Here is a 21333-nt window from a genome sequence, read left to right as displayed (position 1 = left end):
TGAAGGGATGACGCAATATGTGTACAGTGCTTCAAGTATTCAAGCTACTCTGCTCAGAATTAGCATAGGCAGTTACTTAAGAGCACTGTGTTGTACAGAGGTCATCCGCATTTTTTCAGCCATTCCTATTAACACAACAGAGTAACTGAAAAAGTACTAAATTCATGTCTTTGCACTTCTAAGATCTGAAAATAGAAACAGTGAACTTTTGAAATCTCACTTTTGCTCTTTGTTTTGTTTCCACGTGTTATTGCCTCTGAACAATCTTTAAAGGTAGGTAACATCAGGTTGTGCTTGGTTGTGCTTAGATCTGTATCGCAAGTTTTTAAAAAGTTAATAAAACCACGTCCAAGTTGCCGGAGAGGTATGTCAGCAGGTCACTGAGTCCAACCTTTCACTTGAAGCAGGACTATCACCAGTTGCTAGATCAGGACCACCATGGTTTTGCCTGCTCATGTCTCATAAACCTCCAGGGAGATACCCCAATCTCCGGGGGCACCTCTATCACTGCTGGAGTCTGTCCTCTTGGAAGAAACGCTCTCTGCCCTGAGCTTAGTATCCTGCAAATTTGTGCTTTTGGAGGAAGAATTTTTGATAAAAGTCTGCCCTGTAAACATAATCCAACAGAGCCTGAAGGAAGGAGTCATGAAACTCCCACAAATTCATTTCAACAGCTTCTTGCAGCTCCCCTAATCCTGTGTATGTAACACTAGACATATACTTCTGATGTTTCTTTCCCCTATATGCTTTAAAATCAGTAGAAGCTATTCTTAACAAAGATGGGGTCTATACAAATAATATGTTAAGTGATGCTGGTAACCTCCAGCACCTTCTGAGAATTTTCTCTGAGCTGACTTCAAGCATAGAACCTGCTTCTTGAGCCTGCTCCAAGGTATCTCTGGAGCAGAAAAGGTAAATAACACTTCACACAGTATAGCTAACGTGGGCACCCTTTTGTCAGAGTGTATCACAGTGCTGAATACGTGGTTCAATTTTAAAAAGGGCCAAATAATCCCATGGTCCTATTCTAAAACACCATAATAAAAATAATGCTAAATTCAACAAGATGGCCATTACAAGTGCAGAAGAAATAGTCCTGTCATCCATAACAAGCACACCAAACCAAGTGATTAGATTATTTTTGGAATCTCTCTTATAAAGTACCCCAGCAATGGCTAATAGCAGAGACAGGGAATCGGATTCAACCAAGCAATGTCCTGACAGACACCACCTCCTCTTCGAAGCACACACCTCTAAGTGTTGTTTGCAGCCTTGCTTTGAAAAGCCTTTTTCCTCATGAGCAGGCATTTACCCAGCTTTGCATGAGCAATCCATGTTGGTGCTGAACACCCATCCACTGGAAGAGAGGAAGGCATGATCAAGTTGTGGGTTTTTTTCATGCAGCCTGCCTATAATTAGCCTCAAGCAGCAGCTGAGTCACTCACAAGAGTCCTGGGTGCTATTAGCACCAGACACGCCATGGCCCAGCATACAATTATACCAGCCACCACCGTGCGGAAACTGCTCCAATTAGCCATCTGACCCCATTAGACAGAAGCTGTTATTTCTTCTCAGCTACAAGCGCTGTGGGTGCTCTGAAGATGAGCCCAATTCTTACAGCACGAACTCATTCACCCAAACTCACCTCTTTCTTGCTGAAACCAGAAGATGCTGTCCTCTTTCCTGGTTCACCTGTGGGCTGCCTGAGAGCACCCTTATGGTCCAGAGGCAAACAGGGATGCTGAGACACAGCGCCTACTGGATACAAGGGACAGGAGGATGAGCGCATAAAGTCTAGGGAGCGCAGCATGCTACAGTATCTTTTTTCACCAGAGAGCAATGATAAAACCACCACTGAAAAAAACCACGAAACTGAAGAAATGTAAGAAACAAGCTGTTTCTGTAATAGATCTTTATTTGGACATTTTGCTTCCCCTTCTCATAATGAGGATAGCAAAGTTCAGATGGGAAGTTGGTTGCTGATGGCCCCTGAACTTTTTACGTGCCTCTAGGGCTGGCGATGAAAGGAGAAAGTTTTCTGCAGTGTCTGCTCTCCGGTAGAATGGAGGCAGCTGAATAGAGAGCAGGCTCGACTGGTCAAAACACGCAAGAAACCACCCTTAGTTGGCAGGGCTGTACTTGACTTGCAGAAGAGTTTTGCAGCTGCCTTCTCCTGTCAAGGTGTTAAGAGGAAATGCCAGACTTCATCAGCAGCAGGGTGGCATTCCCCTCTGGCACAGCTCCTCTGATAGGTACAAAAATGAACCTAGCCCCATGTTGTGGTTTAACCCCAGCCAGCAACTAAGCACCACGCAGCCGCTCACTCACTCCCCCCCATCCAGTGGGATGGGGGAGAAAATCGGGGGAAAAAAAAGTAAAACTCCTGGGTTGAGATAAGAACGGTTTAATAGAACAGAGAAGAAGAAACTAATAATGATAATGATAACACTAATAAAATGACAACAGGAGTAACAAAAGGATTGGAATGTACAAATGATGCGCAGGGCAATTGCTCACCACCCGCTGACCGACACCCCGCCAGTCCCCGAGCGGCGATTCCCCGCCCCCACTTCCCAGTTCCTATACTGGATGGGACGTCCCATGGTATGGAATACACCGTTGGCCAGTTTGGGTCAGGTGCCCTGGCTGTGTCCTGTGCCAACTTCTTGTGCCCCTCCAGCTTTCTCGCTGGCTGGGCATGAGAAGCTGAAAAATCCTTGACTATAGTCTAAACCCTACTGAGCAACAACTGCAAACATCAGTGTTATCAACATTCTTCGCATACTGAACTCAAAACATAGCACTGTACCAGCTACTAGGAAGACAGTTAACTCTATCCCAGCTGAAACCAGGACACCCCAGCTGATGAGCAACCAAAGCCTCCTGTGAGACCCCCTCCTGCAGCTGGGATCTCACAGAGAGGGAGCAAGTGGGACCCAGGCAGTAGAGGAAGCCATGTACAGCAACTGCGCCAGTGGAGGTCTGTTCGCTAGCCCTCTGAGGAAAAGCAAAAAAATGTCAGTTTTGTCACTCCTAGCTGTCATCCTGTCAGACCAAGTTCAAGTGAGCTTTGCTGGGAGGAGTGCGTGATGCTTGGGCTGCTGCTGACTGTGTAGTATCCCCTTTGAAAGACACAAATAACCTTGATGGCTCCAATTTTTAAACAAGTACTAAAAAAACTTTTTCTGAAAGGGACAGTGGAATAAAGGAAAACAATGTCAGATTATAATCAGCTTGAATAATTTAAAATAAACACAGAGGAAATAAAATCTACCCTGTTTGCTGGCAGGCTTGATGGCTTACAAAGTACTCACCCCACCCAAATCAAGGGCTTGAAATGGAGCAGCAGCAGAACAGGAACCCCTGATAGTGTAAGATTTACTTTTCCCTGGTACCATGTTGCCATCCTCAGGGACAGAAAAAGCATCATTAGGGTTTAAATAGAGTTTGATGAAAACACGGAGCACCCCAAGGATCAATTTTCACCATGGGCAGCTGCAGCACAAGGCATTAATTCTTCACCCTCTCTGGTGACAGGAGAAACACAGGGAGCTGTAGGCACAAATAATGTTAGACTTCTAGTGTGTATTTTGCTTTTCATGCCTGCAATTAAATGCTTGCTTTACTTCCTGTTGTTTAAAACTGTATTTATTCTTTAGCGCTGCAAGAAAAACCTCCTGTATTTTTTTTAATTTGCACTGGGGACACGTTTGAAGGCCCATATTGTAGACCCAGCAAGTGGCAGGGCAGCCGCCAAACCTTGCTTCCTTTGTTGATTTCTTGATGATTTAAGACCTATTTTCAGCAGCTGATCCCGGTTTCCCCCCTGCCTTTTTGCTTGGTAACTACCATTTTAACAAAATGGTGTTTGTGCTGTGCATTGGAATCAAGAACTGAGCTTTTAAATGTAAGACAGGGAACAGAATAGGAAAAGCAGCACTAAAATCACCTACACACCATGGCTCTTCAAGCTACAAGCTTAGAAATATATGGCAGAACCCTTGAGCTCTTGCAGAATAATATTTAGATTACTAGTCTTTTATTTCATATGTAGCTAAAATTACTGCATGTTTCTGATAAATTTGTGTTGTTTACCTTCCCCCAGCACAAAGTTTGAAATTATTCTCTGAATCTACAGAAATCAGTAAATAAAAAAATATTAAAATCCCCTGTACTGTTGATGTACATTGTTCAGACTTTTACTGGCTTTGCCCACAGGGACAAACCCTATTGTTTCAAAGTACAAACAGGAAAAGATATAGCCTGATCAATGGCTTATTTAGGTGCAAGCTTCCTTCAGAAAAGGAGAATACACTTTCCCCCCGCTGATGCCAAGATGCAAATCAAACCAGATTTGGTGCAAAAAAGTGTATCCAATGCCATCAGCATGATTATCCTCTCTGTTCTGGGTAACAACAGAGCCTTTCCTCAGTATTGTTCTGTTGTGGAGAATACAATACTTGGCTTAATAAATAAAAAACAGTTTCTACTAATTATTTTTACAGCAAATAATTCTCTATTTAATGTAAGCCCATAAGATGCCAGCACACACCTTGTTGCCTTGTTAAAGCATAAACCTCAAATTTGCTAAAAATAGCAGTAACTAGTTAAGGATGAAACAAAATTGTCCCAGAACATTACAGACACCTGAAAATAAAAACTGAAAAGGAGATGACTTAAGGGATTTTCAGTAACATTTAAGAAGTGTAACCTTTAGGTTTAATGAGCGTTACAATACATCAATTACAGAGATATAGTAATATAAGGGAAGAGTGTTCACTGGCAGTCAGTTTGGTCACAGACTTCATTTGCTTCACAGGGCAGGGACAGCACCCTGTAATTAACAGTCATGGTCAGAAGCCGTGTCCAAAGCTTTTTACCTCCTTGCAGCACACCTCTCTCACAAAGCTGGAAAGGTGAGAAACTCTCCTTCTCCACTGACAGAGGACTTACCCCTTCATCTCCATGGATCGCTGCTGTGTATACATGGTGTTAGAAACATATTTTAGACCTCCAGGGGTGACCCTCAGATGCTACTAGGGGCTTCTACCACCTGCTGCTTCTCTGGTTGTTAAGGGTACTGACACAGAAGGATGTCTAAGCAGCAGTCCCTACTCACTACTTAGGTTTTTGACCTCTGCTAAACCCCCAGCCTTGTATTAGGGGACACTGCTCAATGGAGACTACTCAGACTTATTCTCCTCTTTCTTAGGTAAGAAGTCTCTGTGTAAAACCACCTGAAGTAACACTTAAGGGACTGCACTTCATTGCTAAATCCCGTCTTCCAGCTGATTCACCAAAGATGCTTATTGCTGCAAGTGCCAGACAGGATGAGAAAGGAAACACACAGAGAAACATGCCTAGTGAGGGTCTAACAATGCGTAGGAGATCCGCGCTAATTCTAGCAATGATTTCTTCTCAAAAACTGACTCAGGTCTGTCTGCTCTGTCTATGAATAGGAGGATGTTCAAGGATACTGATGATACCAAAACTGCTGCTGATTCAGCAAACGAAACATGTTGATCAACAAAGCAATGACTAGTACAACAGAAAGATCAATGAAGGCTAAACTACGTATGATATAGTTAACTTTTATTTATTCTTCCAGCTGTTTGTCCAGTCTCTCCAGCAACTTCACAGAAAGTCTAAATTTGAATCTGAAAGATTTGGTATTGCTTCTAGCACAGTGGATTACATATGCAGATGAATAAAGGCTTGACTCTAAGTTTGCACTTTAAGGACTTTTGGAAAATGGTGCATTAATGGGCCATAGTAACTAGAGACTTACTGTATTCTTTCAATCAAAATTGTAACAGAGTAGAATTTAGACTTTTTGATACGTTTATAGCACTGCTTTTTTCCCCCTATGTTATGTGGTTCTCATAAACCAAAGGAACTAGCCCAGGTCTGACTGCTCCTTTCAATTGCGTATATCGCGTAATAGGAAAGAAAGCGCTGAAAGTCTCATTGCCATTAAACTGGCCACAACTGATATTATCACAAAACAGGAGACAAGAGAAATTACTCCAACTTACTAGATTACAACTTTTGTGACTAATTTAAATGCCTTCAACAAATACTTGATTTGATATAAAAATATTCAAACTAACTCTCTTTTCCAATGTAGTATTTATATGGTAATCCTCCTTCTGGAGAGAAGAGTTCACTTGTTTCCATGTTTCTCCTTCCAGTACCCCATTTGTAGTGCTAACACCTCCGATACCTTCTGAGAACTATCAGGAAGGGCTCTATAAAATACTGTGCAGGTCAAAGAGTACAGGGTGGCTTTGAAAAAAAGAAAATGTTCATTAAGTGTAAGAAAAATGCCTTTTCTAATCTAAAATTTGATAGGCTTGCAGACTTTATCTTAAACACAAACAATTTGGTTTCTAAACTTCTCTACCTTTTTCTTTTCTTTTTTCAAAATACTATCAGCTGTAGCATGATGTAAAACTAGACTGAAACCACTGCTTCATTTCCATATATGCTAGTGAAAAGTTGGTGAAACTATTGAATTCAATATAAAGAATTGCAGGTTCAGGCTTTCTATATCCTCAAAGACTTTTCTTACATGGCTTCTAAAATTCTTAGTCCTTCGATAATAAAGCAGTCCTTTGTCCAAAATTACTAGGACTGAGGTAATGCATTTTTGGTTGAAAAAACCAAACCTCTTCTCGAAACATATTGCAATTGCTAGCCTTAGAATCATGGTAACTTCTGAAAAGATAAAAAACCCCAACTGGTGCCACATGGACAATCAGGTATATAAAGCAAACACTATGTCCTGAGGCAATCACTACAACACTGAATCAAACACAAGTGTACAAAATGTAAGACTCCAGGAATCTACTGATGCAACTTGAGTGTTTGGTTTTTACCTTTTGAAGATGGCTAGAGATTGTTTCTATAAGATTTTGAACACTATGAGAACAAATGTTTTTCATTAGCCATCCTCCTCCCACCCCATTCACAAGAGTTAGCTTATTCTTGAATATGTGTGTGTGGCTTTGCTATTCACATAAAACCATTATTCTTCACATCTGCTGTTAAGTCTTGGTTTGCATGCAAAAGCCTAACGCAATGCCTCCATCAACGGAAATCGGGCTCAGACCTTTGGAGCTGTTTACAGCCCTCAGATAATGCAGCAAGAGTCACGAGGGGATGGGTCACAGGACAAAATATGCCCCCTCCTCTGTAGAGTTGCAATAAGGCTTCTGATTTTGTTTGCAGCTTAATTTCCAGCCAAGACCTTCAATATTAAACATAAACCAAAATTTTGCCTATCAACTAGCTAAAAATACCTGTTGTTTCTAGAGGCAAATTATTTGCATAATTCTTAATTATTAAGCTTCACTGCTCAAAACCCATCCACATTTTCTAGGTGGACATTCCCATGGAAAGCACTATTTTTAATCTAAAATAACAAGTTTTAGAAAGGGCAGGAGAATACTGCCAATCAAGTAATTTGGTATTTCATTGCATATGCAGGTAGTGGAGCTATAGTGAATAATTTCAAATTAAATGTCTTCCAGTGCCACTGTATCATCTGCATACTATTCATTTAGTTCCTTATATTTAGCAGAAGTAGGCTACATTTTCCATATGCCATTTATAAGCAACATACACTGTTAATTTTATTCCTTACTGGAAAGTACCCTGGTCTATTTACAAATTAATTTGGGAAGTGACATCATGACACTTAGCCCCAAATGGTGTGCCTGACACAAGCATGAAAGAAAGGATGAATAGATGGGATTTTGCATTTGGCATTTCAGAATTAGGGAATGTAATATTTCCACTTATATACACTTAAAATTATTTCTGAGAAGACGTGTTGAACTTAAGCATTAAGCTAAATACCTATAGCCCTACAGTCTTTCATCAGTTGTTTTCCAAGACATCATTCATTCCTTTGTTGAAAGTTTGCTTCTTAGCAGTATTTATCTTACCTAGAAAAATTACACATCTGTGAAAGAGCTTTATTTCATTGCATCGGTACTAATATATTAGTACCATATTTGTTATATTGGTACTAAGACATATATTCTTGTTATATTGGTACTAAAGAAGTAGAACTTTTTCATAATGGCAAGGGGAGTTTGTTAGAAAAACACCAGAATTGTACAACTGGAAATAAAAACAAAGCATAAAAGCATAGCATTTCATAAAAGATGAGCTTTCAACTGAAATATAAAAAAAATCTCCAACACCCTGCCACACTAATATCAGACCAACTTGAAAGGCACTGAGAATTGAACTGTGCAACTCATATCCATACCTGTGAGAGTAACAACCACAGCGAGACACAAACCTCCAAGGCAGAATATGACACTGTACAGTCCATTAGGCATTCCTGGTACATACGGCAGTTTTATATTTTTTAGGATAAGCTGAAAATATTAAACTAAATATACAAATTAGATTGTATTTCCATGGGGAAACAAAAATAAATCCAATTTACACCATCTGAAGACAAGGAAACAAGGCATAACATAGAGGACGTTGTTGGCACAAGAAAATGTTATCACATCAAAACACGCCCTTTTAAATTTAATCCAGTAGATATATAAAGGAATGGTGGTGGCAGAGGCAAAGGGACAGGATGAATATCAAATATTCAGTTTTAAGCATGCCAGTGAGGTCTCTGTTTCAGAAATCTGACAAAAAATGAAGCTACCAAAACCATTTCAGAGGCAAGAAAGCACCTATCAAGACAGTCCAACCCATTTCCAGGCATTCTTCTTGTGGGCTGACACACGCAGACTGAAGGATCTGTCCAGTATTATCTCCATGCCCAAGGCTGCCTAAAGCTTTCCATTAGCAAATGCTGCCTCCTGGAACTGAGGGACAAACGTTTTGAAATATGCCCTAGTGAAAAAAAGAAAATGCATGGTTAGGAAGGAGTAAACTTAGAACATGGTGTGTGCATCTATATAGCCAAGGTTTTAACAGAGAAGCATAATGTTACCATGCGCAATCCGTTACTAGATCCCATAAATGGGTAGTGTTTTTCTTACAAGTTTTTAGTACGCAGCAGATCCATACACTTCAGCTTTCTTAACCCAGCCGTACTTCTTTCTTCAGTGTCCTCACCGCTGACCTCTTAATGCGGTCAACATCAGTAACTTGACACTGTCAGAAGAGCCTGATGGACCAGCCATATTTTATCCAACACAAAGCTCCAGAGATAAACTGTATTATGCGCTGGAAAATAAGTCTTTGAATGGCTGTAAAAGTGAGAAACACTTAGATGACGCACAAGTGTGGCCACGTCACTGCCTGCAGCATTTTATAACTGGGACTTTTTGATGCAGTTGATGTTCACCATGTTTCTGGGATAAAAAGTTCCCCCCTCGCCCCCCCAACCCCCGCCCCGCTGAAGAAAGCTTCACATGTGGTACCAAGGGCCCAAAGACAAATAAGTCAATGGAACAGGAAAATCATGAAGAGAAGTCAGAATATGTGCAGGAGATAAGCTCTTTATCTGTCTCCTTACAGAAACTTTGATGCGATACAGAGCCATTGTTGATGGCAGTACTTTACATAAGATGTAGCAAATAAATACTAACACCTTGGATGAATTGTAATTCCTTTTATTAGACTTTGAAAGTCAGAACATTATTCTATAAGTTAAGATGTGCTTTGTATATTTTGGATCTTAGTCTGTCTTCTTTACAAAGAATCAAATGACTCATAAATCTGTAAAATGAACTGATCCTAAGGATCCAAAATTGAGTGCGAACTCTACCTTTGAGTTTATTGCACTGAAATACTCAACTGCGTACTAAACATATTTTATGTATCCCAATTATACCCTTTATTTGCAAGTTATATTAGAAGCTGCTTCATCATTCTGCTTTTGGTTTCTGCCTACTACTTTCTGCACCAAACTTTCACTTTCTCTACTTTTTTTTTTTTAAACATTTTGTTTTCTGTTCTTATCACTGATCTTTATAAATTTCTATGCAAGAAGAACCTCCTTCTGTTCTCCCTACCAAAAAAACCCCCAACCCCCCCAAACCAGCCAAACCTGAAGTGAGAATAGCTACAGTTATGTTCACATTGTTACCCATCTCTCTACTGGTATACCTCCTGAAGCAAACATATGCTGATCATCTCCATAATCATGGTATGTGTTTCATAATTTGGGCAGAAGCTTTGGCAATCACTGAACACTAATCATACCCCCTCACGTCTAAAAAAGTTGCAAGATCACAAAAAAGAATGCTCCCCTCTCTTGTGAAGTTGTGCCTAGCAATTTAATTAACAGATAGCTGCAGTCAACTTCTGTACAGAAGCTGTAAACACACATGAGACACCATCCAAAGTTTAAAAGAACAATGGAAAGTAAAAGCATTTCTGGACTGAGAAGCTGAGCCCAGAAATGGAAAAGAAAAGGACAACCAGCACACACATTTTGTAGCATACACAGATTGTGCCGTGTATTTACAGAATACACTTTGATTTATTGAATCAAAATTCAGAAAGCAGCCCTCATAATCATGCCACAGAAGTGACTGTTCATCCTGGCACATACGCATACATAAACCAGCTGAGAAGGTACACCTGTCATCTGATCTTAACAGTTGAATGCCACTTTTGTATTTGTGGTTTTATAGCATACCTTTGAAATTGTAGCCTCTTTATGTCCCAGTCAGCTCTACACCATTTTGCTAGCTCAAGGAATATCACTTGCACATTGTCAATGCCAGGATCCTTTTATTTCTCCTTGCATTATCTGTCCTAACATTTAATTACATTTCCTCTGCTTGCTTATTTTAAGTAGTTTCTTCCTTCCCCTTTGATAGCTTCTCTGCAGACTCTCTTCCATACACTTGCTCTTCTTACTGACTTGATAAATGTTACTTAAAACTTCCCTCTTCCTAAATTGCAAAAATTCTTAATCACATTAAATGGGATATAAGCAGAAGTATTTTCCTATGTTTTCTTCTTCTTCTGAACTTTATAGCATTTCTGTGCTTTGTATTAAAACCACACTTAAAGCATTATATTTCAATGATTTTTCTGTTAGGTAAATTCCAGAATGAATGCTTCTGATACCACATACACCCTCCCACACCATCTTTATCTACAGTTGCATCCTTTCGTTTCACTGATTTCTGCAGTAGAGCTTGTATCCTTTGCTGCAAAACTAAATCTAACACCTCCCTACATTCTGATCAGATGTACTATTTCAAAGAGGCTGTTATTTCACTGGTAGTTCATATGAACCTCTTGGCGATGTTCCATTCACTACAAAAATTCCATTAGTACTTCATAATTTGTAAATGTCTACTTTTTTCTTTCCATGCTTTAAAGTACATGCTGAAGTTTGCCCTTATCATTTGTGGTCTTGTCCAGACTGAAGCAAATGTAGTACCACATATTTACCCAGGATATGTTCCTCCATTTCTGCCCCTCTCCCACACATCCTAGGTATCTGAGATTAAAGAAATTTTGGAAAAAACATTTGGAAAATTATGGTTCATCACACACACACACAAAATAAATCAGCCCCCCCCCCCCCCCCCCCAACTAAAACAAAAAAGATCCTGCAAAGAGATCCAAAAGCACAGTATAGTTGATAGGACTGTATCAGCTACAGCACATGTAATAGCCTGAAGAGGAAAGATGAGGAAGTAGGAGAAGGAAGGTTAAACTGCTTCGATATTAACGAACACTGCATATAGGGAGGGAATGGCAAGTGTTTAGTGTATAAAGGCAACAAGACTTATTTTGAGCATATATGGAGTAGAACAGGCAGCAAAGACATTATTCATTACTAAAGCTTGCTGGAATTTTTTTTTTTTAAAATCATGTGACTGTTTCAATGGAAAATTACGTTTTTACCCAGTTGCTTGCATTTCTGTGGAAAAAACACTGAGTTTTCATCAGGAAAAGAAGGAAAAGAATGAGGTACTTCAGTTTGGCTTGATCTAAGAAGAAATGTTCTGGTTAGTAGAACTGAGCATAAACAGTGAGTTTGATATTAACCTCCTTATCTGATATTAATCTCCTTATCTCAGAGACGATGTGTCTAGTCACACAGACAAGGCCCCGGTCATAAGTATAAACATAAGAGCAGAAGTAGCCTCTTCAAAGGACCCAGTCCATGAAGAATGATGGGATAAACCATGAAAATTCCTGCTTCCAGGAGGCATTGTGCTACTGCTAGCAGACGCATGATAGTGTCATATTAGCTGCATTTTTTTCACATGTTCAAAGCAAAATTTTTTTCAGAACTTTTTCCTTTCATCTGAATTTTTGGGGCAAAACCATATGTTAAAATATTTGAATTTCCTGTGAAACGGAAATTCTGACATTTTTTCTCCCCTGCAGAGTTCACAAGTAAGGAAGAAAAGAATAAGCACCAAGTACTGGCTGACTAAGTTTCATCTATTAACCAACTGGCATTGAGGTCAAAGCGTACATGTTTCCACACAAATACGACCATGACATGGACATATGTCACAATGGATTACAAGAAATAACTTTAAAAGAAAAATAAAATTTTCTAAAGGATAATACTCTGCTACAGTCTTCATGGTAAGGACCTCTCTCACATGGAATACTATTCCTTTTTAGAAAGGTTTAAATTGATAGAAACACTCATACTCCAGTAACCTGTACATACATGCACAGAGAAACAGGGAATGTAAACATGGACTTTGGATAAAGATTCTTTTCTCATACCCTATTCACACAAATTTACACCCTCAGTAACTTTCATCTGTGCTACACCACAAGAATTCACATAAAAATATCTCAATTTCTATTGTTTCAGACACTTTGCCACATGATACTTTCAAGTAGCTCAGAAGTGTTTTGAAATTATTATTTACATCCACTAGGTATGATTTTCAGCTTGAAAACTGTTATTAAAAAAAAAAAAAATCAGTAATTTGGGTACCTGTTGAATTACACTGAAGATGCAGAAAGCTAACCTGACCTAGGGTTTCTCTAGGCTGTGTCATATGGCAGAAATTAGTTTTTGATCAATGCTTTTTCTCCTTTCTGGGAAACGCAGAGTTCCTTCTTTCTCCTGCTTTACCATGTTCTTGATGGGTCTGTGTCACACTGACCTTACACCAAGCTCACAAGAACCACATAAAATGCTTCTTCAAGTACAGAGAAACTGGTCTGTACAAAGTCCACAGATATTCTTTGTGTGAGTGTTGAGTACAATGGCTCTGCATCCCTCTTGTAATGGTTTATATCTTAGCTTAAACAGTGTTTAAAGAGTTGTTTTCTTTTCAGCTTAGAGCGGGTGCCAATCTTGATACTCATACAGGCGTACGTCTAACTCTTTGTTGAGTGTCTTACTGTAAGAATCTATTGGGTTTTGTCTATTTGATTTGTTCCCTCAAATGGTCATTTTCCAAGGTCAAGATAGCAAGTTATGGGGTTTCTATGGAAATTTTTCTTCACCACTCCAGAAAAAAACCCCACATTTCGCTGTAGTTAACCACTATATACACTCGATAACAGTACATTGTATTTCAGGTGCTACGCTCAAGGACATCTGCTGACAGTAAAGCACTTATCTTTCATTCACCTTATTATCCAGTGGAAAGAAAGTCTTGCTATTGCAAATGGTAAGTATCTAAAAGAAGGTAGAATTGGATCGCTTGTTGTTTACATGTTTTCTAGTGATATACAACACTGACTGTGGTACAAGGTCTCCAGAAGCCCATATACGTCTAAATCCTAGGGTGTGGGTTTGCAGCGCTTAAAACATACTTGACTCAGAATTCACATGCTTTTGTGAAATTTCGTTCTAATTGTAATGTTTTTTTCCAGTATAACTTGGTGCTGGGTTTTTAAAATGTAGTTGGTAGAAAATCTTCATTGACCATTTGATAATACTTTTTGCCTTCAGATTCCTATGCTGAAAATCTGCAAAGATTTTAAATTATGTAGCTGCTGCGATATCCTATCAAACACCATCACATATATTTATGGTGAAAGCATTCTAACGCTGCAACGCATTTGCTTTCTGCTATTGCTTTTGCTTGACTGGTGCTATAGCCAACTATACAATGGTGTTCTAGTTACCGCTTATTGTGTAATAAAGTTAGAAAAGTTGTCTAGGTGTTTCTATTTCTCTTGAAATCTTCATGTGGGAAATTCAGAGCAGAACATAGAGATTCAAACTCCATAATGAAAAAAGCTTACAAAATGCTATACCAATGAGATTTCTGCTTTTTGTGTCTGGGACAAGGACATTCATCATGGGGTGATGAATCATCTTCCTAAGTCATTCACAAAATAGATGACCCTTAAACTTCTCAGTTCAAGAGTGCCAAGTTTTCCAGCACACTGATTTCAAATTAATCCATGCTAGCCCTGTTTGCACTCATATGTTTTATGTTTCAGCTCAAGATGTGGGAGTTTCAAGTGCCTTTTCCATCAAGAGATGATTTGAGGAAAAGAAGGGGGATGAAGTGATCCTGATGGTCCACATCAAGTATAGTCAGCTGTATAGCAATATTTCTATTACTAGTACAGTGTATTCTTTACTGGGAAATGAAAGCCCTTAAGCCAAAATCTTGATCTTTTCACAAAGACACACGGGCTGTCATTACTTTCTATCACCGCATCTGGCACATGTATTGTGTTACCTCTCATCAGAAGACAGACTCAGTTTATAGTACTTGCATTTTTTTCCTACTATTGGCTTTGAGAGCAAACTTTATTCTTAAATACTTCCCATTATTTAAATATTCTAATTCATTCTTGTAAAATGTTTTAGTTATCTACTGTGACTATGGTTTAATTCTGAAAATATTAGCCTCTACTTACAGAACAACCTTATTGTATTCAAAATCATAGTAGCTAGTATATTTGATAAATACATCCCTTTTCTCCTACTCTAGGCAAGGCATAGAGGAAAATGCGGGGTTCTTTTCCTCAACTTTTTCAAGCTAATAGATCTGACTTAAGCAGGCCCTCCTGTAGTCATGGGGATCTCTGAATAGTTCTACGTAACCCTTTCAAGTCTTCCGGAGTAGGGTCTGTAGCTAGGACACCCTTTTCAGGAGTCCTCTGTTGTCTGAATTGTCCAGCAGATTAACAGTGAGTTTGAGTATTCTGCAAATGCCCCTCACCGGGACTGTGGTGAGGACTGAATTGTACCCCTCTTAGCTGTATTAGATACAGCTAAGAATCACAGGCATTTGCCCCAACTGCTGTCCATTTCTTTTAGAGGAGCTGTAACTCTAGGATTTGCATCATTTTGCATCCCATATTTCTTTCCTTCTGCACCCTAAAGGAACTGCTGCAAGACATCTACAAGTTTTTTCAAATCCACAGAACGCTGACAGAAAAATATCTAGTCCAGAGATGACTGATCTTCATGAATTAGTTAGGACAGCAATGTTCTCCCCTCTTCCAATTAAATTAGGTGAAAACAGGAACTAAGAAGGGCGTAGGTCAGAGTAAAGGACAGCCTGAGGCTTCTTCAGGTCTTTGACCTATTCCTCCCAGACTAGTATTATTATGCTGACACCTTGCAATAAAATCTTGTTATATAAATTATTTCAACAGCATAGCCATATTAGAATGACAAAAGAGCTTCTCCCAGGCTTTATCAACGTCATCTGATTATTCACTTTTTGAAGTATACAGTATTTTTTAACGGAGCATACATACATATGTAGCATGCCTTTGTATTTTTATATTCCTGTTGCAACTTGTTTTGACACAATGAAAATTTGTTTTGAAAATACTGAACACCTACAACAATCCCTTTTGGGTACCAGACAAGAGAATTTGTCCTCCTGTGACTATGCAAGCACAGCCAGCTGGTTGGCTTCATGGAACCCCTAATAATTCATCTCCTGTGTAGAAGATATTTACCATAACTCTCCAAACTCTCTAGGATTTGCTGTTTCTTTATAACTGAACAAAATCAAAGATGCCAACCTTTCTTTTTTTATATATATAATTGTTTTCTTTTTAAATTCTGTTTGTCAGGAGCTATCTAATTCAACATGATTAGTATTAATTAACAAAAGGAACTTAAATTAAAAAATCGTTACATTAATTCCAATAGTGGGTATGTATGTAGGTCATATTCCATATGAGTGCTCATTAGGTCCTTTACAGGTGGTTATACCCTCCTCCTGCATCTCTACACCTTGTGTTTAAAAAGGGCTGAATGCAAAAGTGTGGAAACTACTGAAAGCCCATTCTTTTCAGACATTGGAATAGGCTGCCCAGGGAAGTGGTTGAATCACCATCCCTGGAGGTATTCAAAAAGTGCGTAGATGGGGTACTCCATACTCCATGGTTTAGTGGGCATGGATGATGGTTGGACTTGATCTTGAAGGTCCTTTCCAACCTAAATGATTCTATGATTTTATAGTTTCTCCTTGTAAACTCAAACATGAGACATTTAAACCTCTTTGCTATTTTTACTACATATAATGCACTAAAAACATATTTCCATTAGGCAAACCATGTTGTCTATTTATTCACAGGCCCTTCCACAGCATTCCTCAGCAGGCTAAAGATACATGAGCACTCACGCAGAGCAGAATAACCCAGCCTCCTGCTTTGGGATAACTATGGGGTAACAGGAGATTAATTCTCTGCTAGATATTTTACAACACCTGTATTAGGAGAAAATGATTGTTAAAACAAATTAACATTCTCTCCAGATCTAAGATATTAATAACAATTGAAGTGACAAATAGTTCTCAGCACTCTAACTTTCAGTTGCATGGCTGGAATTAGGCTGTAGCAGGCAGGCCCACAACAAGGCCAGGCTCCAAGTGGCAAAGGCTCAGGAGCTAATGAAAATCAGGACTATTATGGCATCAATTAGGCATTCAGGAGGCAGCAGTATTTCTAAACCACCATTCAAACCCGAACATCACTAAAACTTATACAAGCACAGCAGCAGAATGATAAAAGGTACCTTCCAGGATTTCTTTATCACTTCAAATATACATAATGAAACTTGGCATGCATTCATGTTTCTAAACTAAGCTTCTTGATGGTATGCTCTTTGGGATGTGGTTTATAATTTCCTTACTAGGCAGCTTTATCTATAGCAAATATTTTGCTTTTATATGAAACCCAATGTCTACACACTTCTCCATTTTATACATCTCCAAAACTGGTGATGTCAAGCAAACATGTGAAGTGTTTATACAACAGCAAGACAATAGTTCTTAAATTACTACTACTGTAACTGGCTGAACACACAAAATGTACAAAGGAGTCAGTTCACAACGCCATTATGCTGCTGGCAATTTTTATTCCAGGTGCCAAACAAATTCATCGCATAATCTCTCTTCCTCTTCTAGTATTTCTCTCTACCTCCTTTTGCTGTGTTTTACCTACAAGGAGTTTAGTAAACTTGCCCACTTCTACCTGCCAGTCTACACAATGCACTGACTGTGCAGCCAGGCTGATGGACAGGACAGTAATCAAGCATCAAGAGAGCTGGAGGTCTGCCATTGGCAGCCATCAAAATGCAAGTTTTCAAGAAATACTGTTGCCTTCAGCTCAGTTCATAATATTACATGACATAAAATCATCTCCAAAATTAAAAGCAAAACAAAACATGTGCTACCAAAACCATAACAGGAAACAGAAGTAGTAAAACTAGTGAAACTAAGTACACATATCAAGTTTAAACATTAAAATTCACTCATGTCCAAGAGCTGTTTTCTGTATTTTGTTAACAATGCCTTTTTCCTCCAGAAGTTCTTGTTGGACTTGTTACCATTTTTGATTCAAGTCACAGAGAAAGGTACAAGAAATGGTTATATTTAGACATGTTTTTCAATGGTTTGCTGATTGCAGAAATAACAGGTGGCTTTACTCCAAAGCAAACAGAAATAAAAATTAAATTTTCATTTGGTTATACATCTGTGTGTCAGTTCCAAAAAACCATGATATCAATTGATTTTATAAATAAAGTCAAGAATTCAACATAGCTCTGTTGTGAAAATTAAGATGACTTTGCTACCCAACTTACCATAAAGCGAAATGAATCTTGACAATTTGTCCAAATCACAAAACAACCATAAATACAATAACCTGACTAAAGGCAAAATAAAAAGGAAGGGAGTTCTAGGGAACTGCTGTGGAGCCAGGACTGTAGATCATTATGTAGGCTGGCAATTAATGTTTATTTTAAAGCAGCAGCATAAGTAGGGTCATCACTTAGCAAAAGATGGTAACTTTGGTTCCAACAATATACATGCTACCAAATGCATGGACCTTTACTGACAACTACAGATAAAAATTACAGCTACTGGACATAATCAGTGCATATAGACCAAGGCCAGTAACTATGCAAGCAACTTTTTTGAATCATGTGGAAATCAAGATTCTGGGATTTATTCTCTCACAGGTTTTCACTATGGATGTTTGGGAATTTACAAAGGTGTATTGCACAGACACAGTAGGTCTAAGTGTCCCAAAGCATACATAGCAAAATGAACCTCTTGTTTTGAAAGAAAGCCTTCCGCTTGCCAGTTTAAGAGAGAAACACTTCACTTCCTTCACCTTCTCCACAATGTACATAAATAGATTTGCTTCAGTCAGATGAAGGCTTGTGGTCTTAGATCATAGCAAATTCTGCTTCTGCTTTCTTAACTTCCATTTTCCCCTCGGGGATTACTCAGTCCCAGGGTAGCGGGTGTCTGTGAAGGGGGCACTGGAATATCTCTGTCACAGCATGGTCACTCCACTTCCTTACCAGTGGATCATGAGAATGATATTCCAAGGCCATCATGGAAAAATTAAGTCTTTTTAAATACAGTGCTAATTTACAGGAAATTTCCAGTCCTATGAGCTACAGTGTGACAAGCCTGCTCTATTTTTCCTATTTGCTCAAGTACCATAGCCATATTTTTCCACTCCAGGTAAAGGTTAACTTCTTAAACAGATAGTGTTTATTCAAGACACTTATTATTTCCTCCTATCTAGGCTACATAAGCGCACACTGAACTCTGTTGTTGGAGAGCAATTATTTAGCAAATCATTTAGTAGATTTGAAGGAGAGTCAATGCCAGACAAGATACAACTAGGAACCTTCTCTAACTATAAAAGGCAGGGTGAAGAATGTGATGAAATAAGGAGGGGGGAAAGTAGGGACGATACAAGCAGTAGCAGAAAGCAGAAAAGACTGGGCAAAACCACATTCAGGAGTGAGGCTTGTAAGGAAAGACAAATGTAAAGATTCAAGAAGAGAGGAGATCACAGAAGTAATAACAGAATTTGAATGATCTTTAAGAGATTATTGAATCTCTTAACTGTACTTCAGAGGCAGAAATGAAGGGTTACACTACAGATGCATCCCTAACCAGTCTGACAACCGGCATCCCCGAAAACAAAGTTTGCTTGCAGGTGAAAGTACTGATTTCATCATGCCATCCGCTTTGCTTTGGCAGATCACTTATCAACAGGGGCCGAAGGCAACATACCAAAACATAAAAGAAAACTCCTTGGATATTCATTAGGACAAACCAGTCAGAAGGAAAGGGATGAGATGCCACACATCTGTGATTATATAAAACATATTGAAGAAGTTATTTCTCTTTGCTATTTAAAAGATATATGTTTGCTATTAGAGGTAAGAGGAAATTCTTAAAAGGTCAGAGACCTCTCCAAGCGGGGAAAACAGAAAGAAACAAACCTTAACACTTACAGGTAAAAGCAGAGTTATGCAGATAAAAAATTAATTTAAGGAACAAATTAGCTGTGGTCCTCCAAGTAAAAACTTGTCAAACAGTACAAAAGCAGGTCAAAAAGTAAAAAAGAACACTCAGAATAAGTAAAGTCACAAAGAAGAAATGAAATTATTTTTGCATCCAAGTACACTGCAGAGGTGCTTAAAGAGGCTGCCATACCAGAACCCTGCTTTACAAGGGATGTACCGAAAGAGGACTCACACAAAAATGTCAGCCAAAAAGGTAACAAACAAATCAACAAGACACACACAAGCAAATCAGCAGGCCCAGATGATATTCACACCCAAGTTCTAGAGAAACTCAAGTGTGAGAAAGTTAAATAGCTTGTAACCTCCTGCTTAAAACAGCTTGGTACCAGAGAAGTGTGATCTCAATTAAAAAAAGGTCTGGAAGGATAGAGGGAACGGTGGACCAGTAAATCCCATGTCCATACCTTACAAATTGGTAGAGACTGTTATAAGAAACCATAAATTTATAAAAAGCCCAGAATTAGTTGGCTTGAGTAAATATAGTATATTGGGTAGGAGTCAAACTTATGCTTCACAAATGTCGTCTTTTCTTAAGGTACCAAAAACATGTGGACAAGAAAGATTCAAGTGACACACACTGCTCAATTTTCCTACAGGCATTTGGAAATGTCTTTCAAAGGCTTTTAAAAAACTGAATTACCACAGCAGGAGAAAAGATCCATGAGTGGATAAATAGCAGGTCAAGATCAGAAAAAAGAAGATAGGAATGAATGATGAGTACTATTAGGGTAAAGACACCTGAGAACCGCACAGAAATGGGTGTTTTGACCTGTGTTGTTCAACATATTCCTGCATGACCTGCAAAAGTGAGCAAAAGAATATGGCAAAGTTTGCTAGTGCTAACAATTTAGTCAGGGAAGCAAAAATGAGGCACAATTATGATGAACTGCAGATGGTTCTTACAGCACTGGGAGACTGGGAGATAAAATACTGGATGAGAAGTCAATACTGACAAACATGAAAGGGAGATATGTGAGGGAAAGACTTAATTTTACATACACAAAAACCATGGGCTCTGAAAAACAGAGAGTAAGGAGATCTTGGTGCTGAAATGTCAGTGTAACCTTCAGCCATACACAGAAAACCAAATCAGACGCTATTAGAACTGGAATAGAGAGTAAACCAGACAATATCACTGTGTCACCATATAAATGCATGGTGAATGTATCATGAGTAACATGCAGTTCCCTGTCTCAGAAAGAACACAACAGAAATAGTAAGGGGTAAAAAAGTGGGACAAGGGCGATCAGAAACATGGAAAGGTTCTGTAGAAGGAAGGAGTGAGCAGAGCAGGAGAAAAGGTAACAGAAGAGATGTGAAGAGGTTCATAAAATCATAAAGGTTATGGAGGGGATCAGTGGATTAATTATTTGTTGCCTCTTTTCATACAAAAGCTAGGGGGTAACAACCGGAGCTAGCAGGAGGTAGGAATGCAAAAAGCCAACAAAGCTTGTTCTTCACACCACATGTTATTTGTGCAATGCCTTGAGACAGAATTTTGTGATGTTATGATGTGGTTTCAAAAAGCAATCAAACAGAAGGAAAGCTAGATAGGGCTATTGAACAGAAACATACCAATTCTGGATATAGAAATC

At 38.9% G+C, this 21333-nt stretch overlaps 1 protein-coding gene across 2 annotated transcripts in view; it reads right to left on the bottom strand.

Annotated features, from left to right (window-relative positions):
* Positions 1 to 1720: 1720 nt before the first annotated feature.
* Positions 1721 to 21333, bottom strand: part of BABAM2 (BRISC and BRCA1 A complex member 2) — a 178975-nt gene continuing 159362 nt past the window's right edge. The window contains exons 12-13 of one of the 2 annotated variants that reach the window (XR_007510127.1): positions 2810 to 8868; positions 1721 to 1758 (exon numbers count right to left, since the gene is read on the bottom strand). Coding sequence is in view for 1 of the 2 variants with exons in the window: in XM_049833744.1 (XP_049689701.1) it covers positions 8805 to 8868 (64 nt within the window). In the remaining variant the exon portion in view is untranslated. Of the gene's footprint in view, positions 1759 to 2512; positions 8869 to 21333 lie in introns of those variants that run through there. The other variant, XM_049833744.1, reaches the window with a different exon arrangement.

The sequence above is a fragment of the Accipiter gentilis genome, chromosome 30, assembly GCF_929443795.1.
Source record: "Accipiter gentilis chromosome 30, bAccGen1.1, whole genome shotgun sequence".
In the NCBI taxonomy this organism is placed as follows: domain Eukaryota; kingdom Metazoa; phylum Chordata; class Aves; order Accipitriformes; family Accipitridae; genus Astur; species Astur gentilis.
The sequence above is the reverse complement of the archived record's forward strand: the minus strand, read 5'-3'. Positions and strand labels throughout refer to the sequence as shown.